The sequence below is a fragment of the Empidonax traillii genome, unplaced genomic scaffold (assembly GCF_003031625.1).
Source record: "Empidonax traillii isolate 1590-97213 ecotype Southwest subspecies unplaced genomic scaffold, ASM303162v1 scaffold77:size1270838, whole genome shotgun sequence".
Taxonomy (NCBI): Eukaryota; Metazoa; Chordata; class Aves; order Passeriformes; family Tyrannidae; genus Empidonax; species Empidonax traillii.
This window is the reverse complement of record NW_020955270.1, coordinates 575,305-589,155: the sequence shown is the minus strand read 5'-3', so window position 1 is coordinate 589,155 and position 13,851 is coordinate 575,305. Positions and strand designations below refer to the sequence as shown.

The following is a 13,851-nucleotide window of genomic DNA, read 5'->3' as shown; positions in this document are numbered from 1 at the left end:
GTATATTTATAAAATTAGCAGAACCAGAAAAGAGTTCTACAGAAAAGTTATTATAGATATTTTACAATAGTGTTTGTCTCTAAATCCTCATCTTTGCAAAACGTTTCCTGTTTCATAAGCAGAATCAGCTGTAAGCAGAGTCCACAAATACATGTGTGGCAGAACTGAAGGAATAAAAGCAAGCATGGTGAATTTTGAGCAAATCTGGATAATGCTTTGAGGAATTATTTGGTGTGTGGTCTGAGGCAAGAAGCCACAGAGAGGCGGAAGTTAATCTTATGTACTCCCCAGCTGCAGATATGTCTTTTTGAGAGCTGACTGCAGCAGGAGAAACTGAAGAAATGACCAAGAGACCAGATTAATACCACATGAGCCAAGTGTCAGCCTCATTATAAGTGTTTTCACTAAAGTTGAAAAGACATTAACTCTGATGGCTGTCATTTCAAAGCAAAGTTGTGACATGTAAAAGTAATTGTAATAAATTAAACTGAAAGAATAATGCCTATGTCACTAAAGGGGAAGTACCAATAATTTAAAGAAATGGCAGAAAATAAAAACCCCAAACAAATAACTCCAATATATTAACTCCAATGCATCGACAGCATTTCAGGGAAATTAAGGCACTCCCAAAAACACATAATATATTAATACAATAAATATTAAGTAGCTATTATGCTCAGATTTCTTTGACTGATAGATCTGACAGTAAAGACTGAAATAACAATTATATTTTAAGTATTTAATCATGGAAACTATAGAGAACCTTGAGCCGAAACATCCTAATGTTCATAACTTCAAAGCAAAAGAATTTTGACATTGCTTGTGATTATAATTTCATGCAGCAGAATCAGATCTAGAGCTCAGCTTGAAAAGAAGATTCAATTTGTGCTCCACCCATGCTATTTGGTTAGGAGCTATTTCGCCATTAACTTTTGTTTTATGCTATGCAACAAATCTGTTGAGCAATCTTAACAAAATGCTTGCAAGAAGGGATATAGAATAATTTTTTAAAAATAATTTTTTCCAGTCAAAAGACAAACAGGTAATTCTTCTAGAGTTAAGAAGTAGCCTATTCTTTCCTGTCCTGTAAGAAGACAAAACTGCCCTTGCTGTTTCTTATAATCAAACCTTTTAGTAAAAAGAGAATGATTATTCTCTGGGAGGACTTTTTTTGCTGGCACTCATCACACTGTTACTGGTGTGTTTCACAAATAATTTGCTTTCATAACATCCTTGATCATGTAAGACATATTGTTATCCTCATTTTATAAGCAGCAAAGAGCCAAAGAGAATTTTTGAGATATAGTGGATAACAAACATATAGAGCCTGGTATTTCCTAATACTTTATGGGACTTCCTATACTAAAAATTTAACTCCAACAGACTTTTACTCTCTAAGCAGATTCCTCTTCTGTGTTAGCTGACAATCACCAGGAGGATCATGAGGAACTCCAAAGATTCCCCCAGCTCCCCTTAGTCCCAGAGTATCTTCAGAGCACATGGTGAAGGGTGTGAACCTTTATTTCCCACAATCCTACTTCATTATTCCAGACACTATATGTTTCAGTCTTGTTTCGATTAAAAAAAAATCCATCATAGTCATTAAGAATCTTTCAAATACCCTACAAGCTCTTCAGTAAGGATACCTGGTGTTGGACCTTTTCTTTCCCAAGCAATTTAGTTGCAAACTAAACTGAGTTGCTGTTCTGTGAGGTATTGCATTCAGATGAAAAGCATTTTCTCAACCAAAACCCTATAGCATGGTATTATATAAGTTGTGTTTACTGACAGTAACCTTTCTGTCTTCCATACAGCGATCTTAAAATGTTTTTAGTAATGTCGGTGGGTTCAGTCTTGTATTTCCTTAATACACAATTGAATATACAGTCTTGTAGCCCCTTAATATACAATTTGAAGCAATTAGAAGTCACTGTTCTTGACTGGTTTATGTCATGAGAAAACGAAGTACCATACTAATGTATGTCTGCTATATAGTCTAAATGTCACAGGATGTACAGGCTGGGTTCCAATTACCATTTCTCAGATTATTCAAGCACATGAAGCTGCGAAAGAAATGGTCCATTCATAGTACCTGGAACACAGATTTTTATTTTTTTTAGCACTGTCACCCTTTTCCTGTCCTGCAGTACCTCCTGTTGTATGTTGGGAATAGGAAGCATCATTGTCCGGATAGAGAGAATCACCAGTCTGCATGATCTCAACATGTCCTTCATCATTCTTGGCTTAGGACTAGGGCTGCCCACAAAGTAAAATCCAAGAGAAGCAGCAAAACTTCTTAAATTCAATCCACTTCTGGGCTTCAGTGCTAACCCTACTAAATTTCATTTTAGCTGCTTAAATAGTTTAAACTGCTCATTGCACTAAGAAGTGAGTCATTGCTCATATGTGCTCATGAGTGTTTGGAAGCAGAGGTGATGCTGTTCTATGAATAAAAGCTATCAGATGCAACATTAAATATTAATGGTCATAAGAATCATTGTACTTGCACTTGTGCTTTCAGCAGCATCTTCACCTCTAAGATGCTGAAACAACATAATTTTCTTCCATTTCTTACATGCTATCTAAGCTATTTCTGCCAGAGCCACACAAAGTGAAAATTTAAAAAGTTTGCAATGGTTTGTACCTCAGAACACCTGTTGAAACTCAGGCAATAACTTTTTGCTCCACTTTGCACATGGTGGTGCCTTAGCTCAGCCATTCAGCCAAAGTACATACTGTTGACCTAGCTACTTGTAAGGGTAGCACCAAACCCACACATGTATCTTGTATCTTTTCAGCATCTGAAGAGACAGTTGAGCAATCAGGCCTAGACCTTGAAGCAGACTAACGAAAAGCTACCCCAGCTTGGGTCACAATGTTAGCTCTAGATTCTTCTGCTGCTTCTTTTCATGTTACCATTAGTTTTGCAGTTACAGATTCTCAGTAAGCACAGAACTTCTGTGTTGCAGTTACTAGAACAGTATTTTGATAAAGGAAAGGTTTCTCATCATCAGAATGTGAGCTGCATGCACCACTCTGCTTTCCCTAAGACAGGGCAGAAGGGCAGAGTCAAGCCATGAGCCAAGGTTGCAGTTTAGGGGAAGGTTTTGATTAGCTTGCCTCCAAGGGACACATTACACAGGTACTAAGATAATTCATGTGGATCAGAAAGGTACTTCCAGATTGACTTACAGATTTTCTTGTGCAGAACCAAGAGCTGGTCACAATAATCCTTGTGAGAACCTTGCAAGTCAGCATATTCTACGGTTCTATGATTCTATGGCATGGTTTATACTGTTAATGTTTACATCCAGGATTAACCATAGGGAAAAAGTAAGGGAAACATAGAGGAAAAAAAGCTTTGTTCTGTTGAAGTTAAAAGACTGGTTCAAGGAAGATCAGGAGTTTCAGCATCTCCTAAAATGTCATAAAAGTTTATGAAAAGAAGACTCTAAAACTGCAGTTTTATAAAATCCACTTCGTATTAAATGAAGTCATCATTATAGATCATATATATATATACACACACAGATATTTAGTACTAACAAACTTGTAAGTATGTAACTACTTCAAATCTTAAAGATAAGCTTACAAAATATGACATATTTTATAAAATTAAACATATCAGTCAGAAAAATACTCTATTCCACCCTATTCCATCTTTCAAAAATTAAACCACTTAGAATTCTAGAGTGTCTTGATTCCTTAAGCTATATATGTTTCTCATAACAAATACAGTGCATGGTATTGTCATAGTGAAAATTTTAAGAAAAACCAACCAAACAAACCACTAAGAGCTTGTGGCTGTTTCAAAGTGCTTATTACTTTCAAGGGCGAGTTTGCCCATCCTTTTGCTTGCAAGTAGTCCATACGTCCCTACTGACTTTGATATTAGCAATAAAGCAGACTATTAATCCTCTTGAAGAGGGTAATGTGAAGAAGAGAACTCCAAAGCATGTACCAAATAGTATCAACAGAATAGGTCAGAGATGACACAGTGAAATTGGGAGTTGGAAGTTTAGATCACAATACCAAACACACACTTTATAGAAATTCAAAAGGCACCTTAATGACTTCATAGTTTCAACTTGTGAGCAACCAGATGATACAGTGAGATCAGACAGGACAATTCAACATCACTGGCAGTTCACAGCTGCCAAAATGGGTAAGACATGCTCTCCCCCTCCCCACTTCTCTCCCACTCATGACACATGCTGCCTCTATTTCTCTCTTGTCATCCTTTCTAGTGCTGCTCTGGTACTTGTCACACTTCCCACCCACTTCCTCTAATGCGGGCACAATATCATTGATTTATACCCAGGCTCCACTTAGCACCATGCATAAATTCCAATAAAATAACATCCTGAATGCTTCCAAAATGCTTCAGCATACCCTCCCCAACTCCCACGCATGCTGACTACAGCTGCACAGCTGTGCATCAGGAACCTAAAAGAAAACTTGTCTTTCATTTATTTCCATGCAGTGTTTGAACCTCTAATATCAGTGGCAGAAAAAAGAAAAGAAATGAGATTCCTCAACCCTTCCCCCACACCCCACCTCCATTTTCACTTCTGCTACCCATGTAGAAAGGAGTCAGGAACTGCAAAACCCAGCTAAGGTTATTGTCCTTCACATGTGTTTTCCACCATGAAAGGAGCAGGCATCATATTGCTTTCCTAAATCAAGGTTTATGAAAGATCTGATCTTTATTTTTATATAACATTCACTATCATTCATTTTTCTAGTATCTGTAACCTTTTCTTCTTTTGCACAACACCAAAAATTATGGAAGGGGAAAGAGAAAAGGAATAAAACTGTTTGGTGTAGTTTCAACATTTCCTTTTTTCTTGAAAGTCAACTTAGACGTGTATGAAAATTCCTCTTTAACTGTAGAAGATATACACTACTGACAGATTATTTAGAGGTAAATGTGAAAGGGGACAGGCTAATAATTCTTTAGGCTAACTATAAAATAGGTGAATGTTTTACAGCTGACATTGTGAGTATATCAACCCAGTAATTGGATGCACGTGTTAGTAGCAGTAAAAAGGCACTGTCCAGTTGTCCACCTTACATGGGAATCTACTTTGAGAGTATTCTTTGATTTACTGTTGCAATTAGAACTGAATGTTCAAAGAAAGAACACAAGTGACCTAATTTAAAAGGAGTGCCTTTAGTGCCACTATTTGGTGTGTGACTTGGCTCACTTGTAACCATTTCTTTCCCCTAAAACTTCCATTTGTTGCACTGTACTCATTAAGCAGCATAATCAGTTTTAATAATCTGCTCAGCTAATGAATTCAGTTTCAATAACCATTCAGTGATTAAAGATTAAGCCACTTCCTCCTGACTCCTACCCTTGAAGATTTTAATTCTCTTCACAAACACAAAGAGGTTTCCCAGGCTGACTTTTCAAAACTTCATGAAACAGTGTTTTCTGTCTCCTTTTTACTATATTCTAACCACCAGAGATATTTTACAACAAATTGGCACAAGAAACAGAAACAAGAAACAGAAACAATTAACAGTGCTAGGAAAGGATCCTTCTAGTTAACAGAACCAGTGGTTGCAAACACCACTGATTACTTTTCATTATAAAGCACATGAGCAATGAAAGGCAGCAAGATAGTAAAATATTGCATCAAAGTAAGTTGTCAAAACAAAATGAGGAAAATTTGACAAGTACATACAGTTAGACTAGCAACACTAGTATACCTACCTACCGAGAAACAAACACATGCTAAGGTTAATGGTGTCTTCCATTTCTGATCTGATAATTTGGTATTCGTAGCCCAAAGCAAGCAAAGATTATTTATCCATGCAGCCTCATCAGGCTGACACTGGTTGGCAATGCTGATAGTCTCAAACTTCTTGCATTGTTCAATGTGAGGAAGAGTTCTTAAATGATAAACCCCAGAATATCACAATAAGATAGTTCAGTGTCTTATGGCAACTACAAGCAGTGGTAGCAAGAGTTAAAAAGCAGCAAACAGAAATTTCAAACTGGTGCAACTTTGGAGAAGAAGGGACTGTAAGAGCTTGATTTAGAAATCTGCCCTGAAAAACTAAGAAAACAATGTTTTGTTATGTCATGTCAGTGCCAAGAAGGAAACATTATAAGTAATCTCAATAATAACTGAATAATTTCTCTGCATTGCTGACACTATTTCTATCATCCCAGTATAAAGCCTATGAATGGAAATACAATATTGCTTACAAATATTTCTATGTCCCCCTTCCCCCCTTATTTAGATTCTTCCTTGGGCAATTCCATTACTTTCTCAGAGGAAAGGTCAGTAATCCACACAACATGAGTTGTTGCCCTCTGTTCATACAGGTACCTGCTATTTTTAATTTAAGACACACAGTTTAACAAGATTTGCTCATAGAAGGGTTTTTCTTTTTCCAAAATTAAAACCCCTGTAGAATAAATGAAAACTCCCCTATTGCAGGATCTGACCTGACTCTCATTTGAAGTGAAAAGGCCCCTATTCACACACACAGCTCAAAGACATCTGAAAGTCATCTTAAAATGCCTTATTTCAAAACAGAAGATCTTAACCTATGAGTGAATGCATCCAAGATGTTTCAGAAGTGTAAGCACATTCTATAGTGCTCACTCAGCTAATGCCATCTTCAAAGGAAGTTCTGCCTGAGCCACTACTTATGAACCCTGCCACTAAAACAGAAGCATGGCATCTATGAGCCTGTATGCCCCTTGTTTTTTTCTTCTCAGGTTTCAAGAACAAACTTCCAGTTTTCCCTCTCTTTCTATTTTCCTTTTTTTTTTTTTTTTTTTTTTTTTTTCCCCCTAAGTGGCTATAAGTTAGATTTATGAAGACAAAAAGACTTCTTACAACTGTGTATTTTGAACAGATTTATGTTAGGGCTACAGTATCAGCATGGAGGGTCCACAAGGCAGGAATGCAGCAAGGGTAACAGGAAAGTGTCATGTAGACATTAAATAGTACAATTCTTTCCACATTAATAAATCCTAAGTGTCTATGGCTTTATACTGCTGTTATAAATTATATGAGTTCTGCAGGGGAAAAAAAACTAGAAAAAAAAAGTGAGAAATCATCTCCATAAGAACTTATACATTTCACAGTAAAGAGCCTAAGTTTCAAATTACTTCACTAAAACAGTATTACTTCATATTTCAAGTATTTTCTTTGGTAAAACAATAAAACAGAACTCTGTGGAGAGTAAAACAATAAAACACACATGCCTGCTCATTAGTCTTCAGAAAAATAATGAAAAGTTCTCACATTAATTTACAGAGACCATATAATGAGGAGTTAATAAACACAAACAGTTAGCTTACAAAATGTTAAGTAGCAAAATAACATATTTTACCAATTATTCTAATCTGTTTGGAGCTTCTTAGCTGAGGCTAAGGTATATTACACTTTATTATTTTGTTGCACCTGAGATATGATAAAAAAAATGAGTATCAAACTCAGTATACTGAATCAAAACACATCTAATACTAATTTTCTGTATATAACTCAATATATAATATAAATCTCTATTTGTCAATCATGTATGTATGCACATAAAATCCTCATTAGTAGCGTTCAGCACTTCTAGCAATTAAGAGTGATTGTTTACAATCGTTTGGGCTACAGAACGAGGCTCAGAACTTTCCTGCTTTTACTCACTTTGTTGTTAAGCTGATCCCACGCTAACTGAAGCAAAACCAAAGACTATCAGGGACTTCAGCAGTTCATAAAGCTTAGTATAAAAGATAATTGCATACTCAGAAAAAAAGCCTGGAATAGGTAAACTCATGGGAAGTAGTTAATTATTTCTTACTAGCTCCCCTGGTAAACACTCTTAGTCTGAAATTGCCGTGCCTTTGCACTGCTTGGATTAGTCCATTTGGAATGCTCAGAAGGCAAATTATTAGAATATCTGCTGGTGTAAGCCCTTTTGGCTTTGCTTGAGCTAAATTAGCTTATAGAGTTGAGGGTTCAGACCCTTCTTGTCCACCTCCTTCGAGCGAAGGTAACAACATCAGGCAGTGGCTGTGCCGCCATCTACCGTAGGTTTTGCATAGCACTGCTTGGTCCAAAGCTCGCAGGAATCGCTCCAGCAATTCTTCCCTCTAGTATCCAGGCTCAGAGATACAGACTTCATTCCCTAAACGTGTACCTAAGTAATGGCCTGATCCAGAGTTTGCTCGGGCAGAACTCCCTCCACAGACTGCAGGTAGCTTCTGCTATTTAAGCACTATGTATTTTGTTACTGCTCTTCAGCTAATAAGGTCTGTTTTGTAAATTTGAAGTCTGTGTGCTTCATAGTACTATTAACAATGGCCTTAAAAGTAAATTGAAAACAGTATAGCATTCTATATATGTCAAGTTTTCTTGAACTAGCTTATCATAGATCATGTAGCCTTTATGCAAGCCATCCATTAATCCTAAAGAGTTTCACTGTCTTCAATCAAGAAAGCTGTCTGGGTGCAAGTGAAATCAGAATCTGCGCCCGAGTTCCCTCTCATTTTAATATATTGCTTGAGCTTCTTTTGGTGGTCCCAGGGCTCAAGTTATAGTGAAAGCTTTTGTGAAAACTCACTGGAGGATTTTTGGATTTGTTTTTCCCAAAACTAGTATGTAAGTCTCCAGAAAGCACTACAGCTCTCTCTATTTGTGCATGTAAACAGCTCTGTCAAGAACAGGGCCAAGGGACTTCAGAGCTGTGGTGATGCAGGACAAGCTAGTTGTTACATTTTGAGGACCAGCTTCTAGATATATGGAATAGTAAAACAAAACCTAAAAAGCGTCCTACTTCTATTCAGTGATAGACTCCCTCCACCTATGTCAAATGCTGCAAGTTCCCCCAGACTCCTGACAGAACAATCAGGAGCCACCTCTGTTCCTGCTACCCTACAGGTAGAGAAAGGGTGACAGAGTAATTCCAAGCAATCAAGTTGAAATACATAGGCCAGAGTAAACTTTATTTTAGTGCACTCCACACAATATTTATAGAGCAAATCTACGAATGCTGCTTGAGCCATTTGAAGGCTGGAGGTTGAATTCTGTTTTCTAAATGTTTATTCTGACTTCCTCTAACTGTTCTTCTTTACTTGACCATGCTTAATTGGCAGTGAGCCACAAAAGCCGTTGTCTAATTACACAAGATATCACCATCTTACAGACCTACTGATAAGGCTTTACTTCAGCATAAACTGATTTTAAACATTAGCATATGAGAAAATTAGCCTCCAAATTAGAATACTTCAGTATCGTGTGTCAAGAATCACTTTCATTTGTTTAGAAAAGCATGGGTTTGGAGAGAGAAACTCATACTAAAGATTAAATAATCTGTAATGTTAAACAGGATACAAAATTTAGTGGCCTGTCTAGCTAACTATATGCATGGTAGAAATCTATTCACATGTCATTACCTATTTTAGACCATATGAAAGACAGACCGTGTATTTGCATGGAACCAGGCCAGCTTGGGACTATAGCAGTATTATGATGGGATCTCTACACATAAATTTATGAAAAGCATAGATTTAGTGATGCATTTGCAACATTTTGCTACACAAATACCCTTGAATAAAGGCATAGTAAATATATTTTTAAATGATCTGACTATGAGCTTTTACAGAAAACACAATTTCACACTGTATATTACAATGACTAATAATGAAGAACATAGAACTCCAGCTTCTGCCAACCAGATTTTAATTGTTTTGTATTGAAAGATGTTGTACACTAGGGCTGACTTTGTGATATAAATGCAGTAGACAAGCTGCGAGTTTTAAGATGATGGGAGTCTTTTCTTCACTGCACACAATCCTCAGTGATAGGACAAAATTATACATAATAAAGGCATTGTTTTGCTTTTATATGAGACAAATTAGATTCTTCTCTTTTCAGCAGATACTCTGCAGATGTGACAATAACCATGACATCACCGAGAAGGCCAATTCTCTTTCTGATACACTGCCTGCAAAACCAGGGCACATCAAGGATCCCCTCTCCCATAGCTGCAGGTTGTTCTTGCATGTAGACTGAAATGGTAGGAAGGTATGTAAGTGCATTTCAGAATATTCCACCTGAAATGGTAGGAAGGTGTGTATGTGCATTTCAGAGTATTCCACCTCTTCCTGGCAAGATCTCACAGAAGTTCATGCATGCGTACCAGTTTACTCATTGAACAGTTCTGCTGGCTAAGTGGGACTGCTCAGATGAGTAGTTACTTCTCTGAGTACACTGCTGTCAGATTGAGCACCTTATAGCTTTTTTGGCAGCAGTGCTCTACATAGAAAGACTTGATGTTCTCAGACATGCACACAAAGCTTTCATAATCCCATTTTAGGGGAATTAAAATGCTGTTCTCCTCCAAACCCAAAAGTAGTCTAAGAAATGCAGAGTTAGTACCTCATTCCACACAAATCCATCAAAGTCAAGCCTTCCTTATAGCTGTGTTTTTCAAGAATTTGCCTTTCTATGAAACACAGAAAGGAAGGCGGTAAGAATCACCTGCTTTCATATCTAAAGCTTTTACAGACATTAGAGTGCGTGATAAAGAATGAAGTTGCAAGGTGGAGCAAGTGAAGCAGTGACATATGGCACCGCAGCCCTCTTCTCACTGTTTGCAAGCCTCTAATATGAATATTTACTAGAAATATAGCTGAGTTAAAGGCAGTGTCCACCATACATCATGGCAACTTGCTGAAGTACTCCATATTTTACATATTAGCTAACTAGGGATCTCCTTAAATAACTTTCAGTTGTTTTAATTTAACAGAAGATTTATTCCCAGGTTTATCTGGATTTATGTAAAACAACATAAGAACCAAAATGTGGTTCTTCACCAATAAAGAAAGTCTGTTTCCTCCAAGAGTTGCGTAAGAGAACTTACTTTCTCAGCATGCTCCTATAGTGGGACATAGTCACCTAAGAGATACAATGCAATATATTGTGATTTACTATAGTTACTTCAATCTGAGATTGCACAGGTAGGAAAACCAAATAAAGTTTACATTTTTAGCACAAACAGCCAAAAATACATTACGAGAAGCATGTTATTACTAAACCCCTAATTAGTACTACCGAAAAGCTCAGAACTTCATCTGCAGAGACAGCCATATGACTTTTGCTCTGAAATTATTTCTTTAAAAAAAGAAAAAAAAAAAAAAGGAGAGAGAAAGAAAGGGACAATGAAACGCGTGTGAGGTCTGTGGGAAGGCAATCGCAGATGTTTACAATGGAGCGGGTAGCGGTATAGCGGCGCAGCAGCCCCGGTGCCGCGGGGCGCAGCGCAGCACTGCCTCCGCATCCCCGCCGGCGGCAGCGCGGCCGGCGGGGAGGGCACACGGGCAAGACCCCGGCCCGCCAGGGACAAACAACCCCGCCCCGGGATCGGGGAGGAGGGAGCGCGGAGCAGGCGGCTCTGGTGCGGGTCGGGGAGAGCGGCGCGCGCGTGTGCGTGGGGCCATCGATTAATTGTTCCAAGGCGCTTTAATGACAGGAGATAATGATTTTCAGATTCACGAGACAATACCCCCCCTGCCCCCCTCCACCCCTTCCCCCTACACTCTACACCGCTTCTTTGCAAACCTTTCTAATTTGCTCTTCTGCCGGGCGGAGAAACTAAACGGTGATCAGCCGAGGCCATTTGCAAGACAAATGTAGCCGGAGAGACCCGCAGATACACGGGCTGGCGGGGAGCGGCGTCCCGGCAGAGCCGAGCCGAGCTCACCCCACGCTGCCCCGCGCCCTCTCCCCTCCCCGGCCTCACCTCTCCCTTCCCTTCTCTCCCCAGCCAGGGGCTCGGGCGCCGGGGGCGCGGCGGCGGAGCCGTACTTACTGAAGGGGCAGTTCTCCTTCTTGGTGCCGCTGACCTTGCCGTTCTTCTCGATCTTGAGAAAGTACTTGTTGTAAGAGTAGAGCTTCCTCTTGCGCACGTCTCCTTGGAGGTGATTGTAGCTCCGCACGTGTCTCCCCGCACTGGAAGGAGAGGAGAAGGACGAGGGGAAGGAGGAGGATGATGAAGAAGAGTTGGTGGCCTCCGGGGACAGCATGTCCTGGCCGAGGTCATGGCAGGTGACAGGCACAGAAGACACCAAGAAGAGCAGCAGCAAGCAGCAGTAAGGCAGGTGGGAAAAGGCTGAGGCACCATTTGTCAGTATCCATTTGCACATTGTACTGAAACTCTGGGGGCTGGAAAATGTCTTATCAAATGAAACATACTGGAAGGGTGAAACCTGGTAAAAGGCAAGTGGAGAGACGGTGGTTGCTGCTTCTGGTTAGATCCCTCTGAACTCTGATCAGGCCTGAAGTAAGTGCACCAACATCCATAACTCAGGGGACAGATCGCCTCAGAAGTTGCTGCCTTTTAATCCTTCGAGTCCTCCCTCAGAAAAAAGAGCTGTTGGTTGTGTTTTGGTTTTTTTTTTTTTTTTGGGGGGGGGTGCGCTGTGGTTAATCCTCTTTCCTTTTTCCCTTCCCCACCCCCCCCACATACACACACACTCCCCAACCTTGTTTGAGACTTCCTAGGAGTTATTTTGTTCACTTCCTCACTCCTTTCTTCACCATCTTAGATGCAGAAAGGTCTGAAAAATAGATGACAGCAAAGTCAACAACAACAATAACAAAAATAAGTAATAACCAGCGGAGAGGGGTGCCGGAATAGCTTTTTCACACATACACCTTTACACACACAGACACACACAAACACACACTCACACTTAGTGGCTTTGCACCTTCTTCTGATCCCCACCCTCTTTTCTTTTTGCAAAACCCAAACCAGTTGCACAACTCGTCCTTTTCTCACTGACAGCCCCAGCGGAGGAAGTTTCTTTGTTTTGCTTTGAATTCTCCAGAACAGTATTAAAAAAAAAAAAAAATCAATCCAGAGAGAAAGAGGGAGAAATCCCAACTTGTCCCCCCCGCCCTTCCTTTCCTTTCCTTTCCCTCCCCCTTTGGTTGTAAACAGGTTGGAAGCTGTAGCCTAAATGTCAGCGATTACAAGTCAGAGGTGGGATGTGCCTCTGGTGGTCAGCCCTTATTTGCAGGGGGTCAGGCAGCGGTGGGACATCTGAAACCTTTTTGCAGCTGGAGCGAGCGGTGCCTGCTGCGGAGCTGCCCTCGCTTCCTCCCGGGCTGCGGCGGCCACTGCAGCCGCCGCCTTCGGCTTGCTGCTAATTGCTCCTAAAGCGTTCTTCTCCTCGGAGCGCCGGCCACCAGCATGGCTTGGAGACTCATGCTTTACTAATTTCCCTGTCTTCCAAGCTGAACCAATCCCCTCTAGGGAAGCTTCCCTCCCCCTTCACTCTTATCCCCTCTCCAGCCACCCCCCCCCGCCCCCCAAAACAAACAAATAAACCCAACAAACAAAAAACACACAACAAAAAACAACCCCCCAAACGCCCAACTTGCTTGCTAGTGGAGGGTTTTATTTTATTTCTTTTCCAGTGAAGTGATTGAGAAAGCCACTTGGAGCTTGTTGCCTGCTAGATCTCCCCCTCCCCCCCGCTGGAGGAGGGGTTGGCTGGAGAGGTTGGAAAGAAGTATATACTAAAGGCAGACCCTGGAAAAGCAGATTATATGCTGGTTAGAGAGAGTAAAAAGGAAAGAGACATAATTAGCTCCTTTTCCTTCTTCTTTGCCAGCTTCCATGGAGGTCTTTCTCCCTGCTTTAATGAATCACTGATTTCTCGCTTCCGTTGCTGAAATAAAAAGTTCACACTTTAGCCTCCTCTTCCTTTTAAGCCTCTCAAGATTTATTGTGTCTCTTTCCCCACCCTCGCCCTCCTTGTCTCAAAAGAAATCAGGGCCCTAAATGACCATTTTCTAATTGCTAACATGAGTCGTTTACTGAATCATGCGT

The 13,851-nt window shown here is 40.1% G+C and overlaps 1 protein-coding gene across 2 annotated transcripts in view; it reads right to left on the bottom strand.

Moving 5' to 3' along the window:
- Positions 1 to 13,187, bottom strand: part of FGF10 (fibroblast growth factor 10) — a 62,094-nt gene extending 48,907 nt beyond the window's left edge. The window contains exons 1-2 of one of the 2 annotated variants that reach the window (XM_027880864.1): positions 13,067 to 13,187; positions 11,827 to 12,574 (exon numbers count right to left, since the gene is read on the bottom strand). In XM_027880864.1, the coding sequence (XP_027736665.1) occupies positions 11,827 to 12,160 (334 nt within the window). In that variant the 5' untranslated portion in view covers positions 12,161 to 12,574; positions 13,067 to 13,187. Of the gene's footprint in view, positions 1 to 11,826; positions 12,575 to 12,707; positions 12,895 to 13,066 lie in introns of those variants that run through there. The other variant, XM_027880865.1, reaches the window with a different exon arrangement.
- Between the last annotated feature and the right edge of the window lie 664 nt (positions 13,188 to 13,851).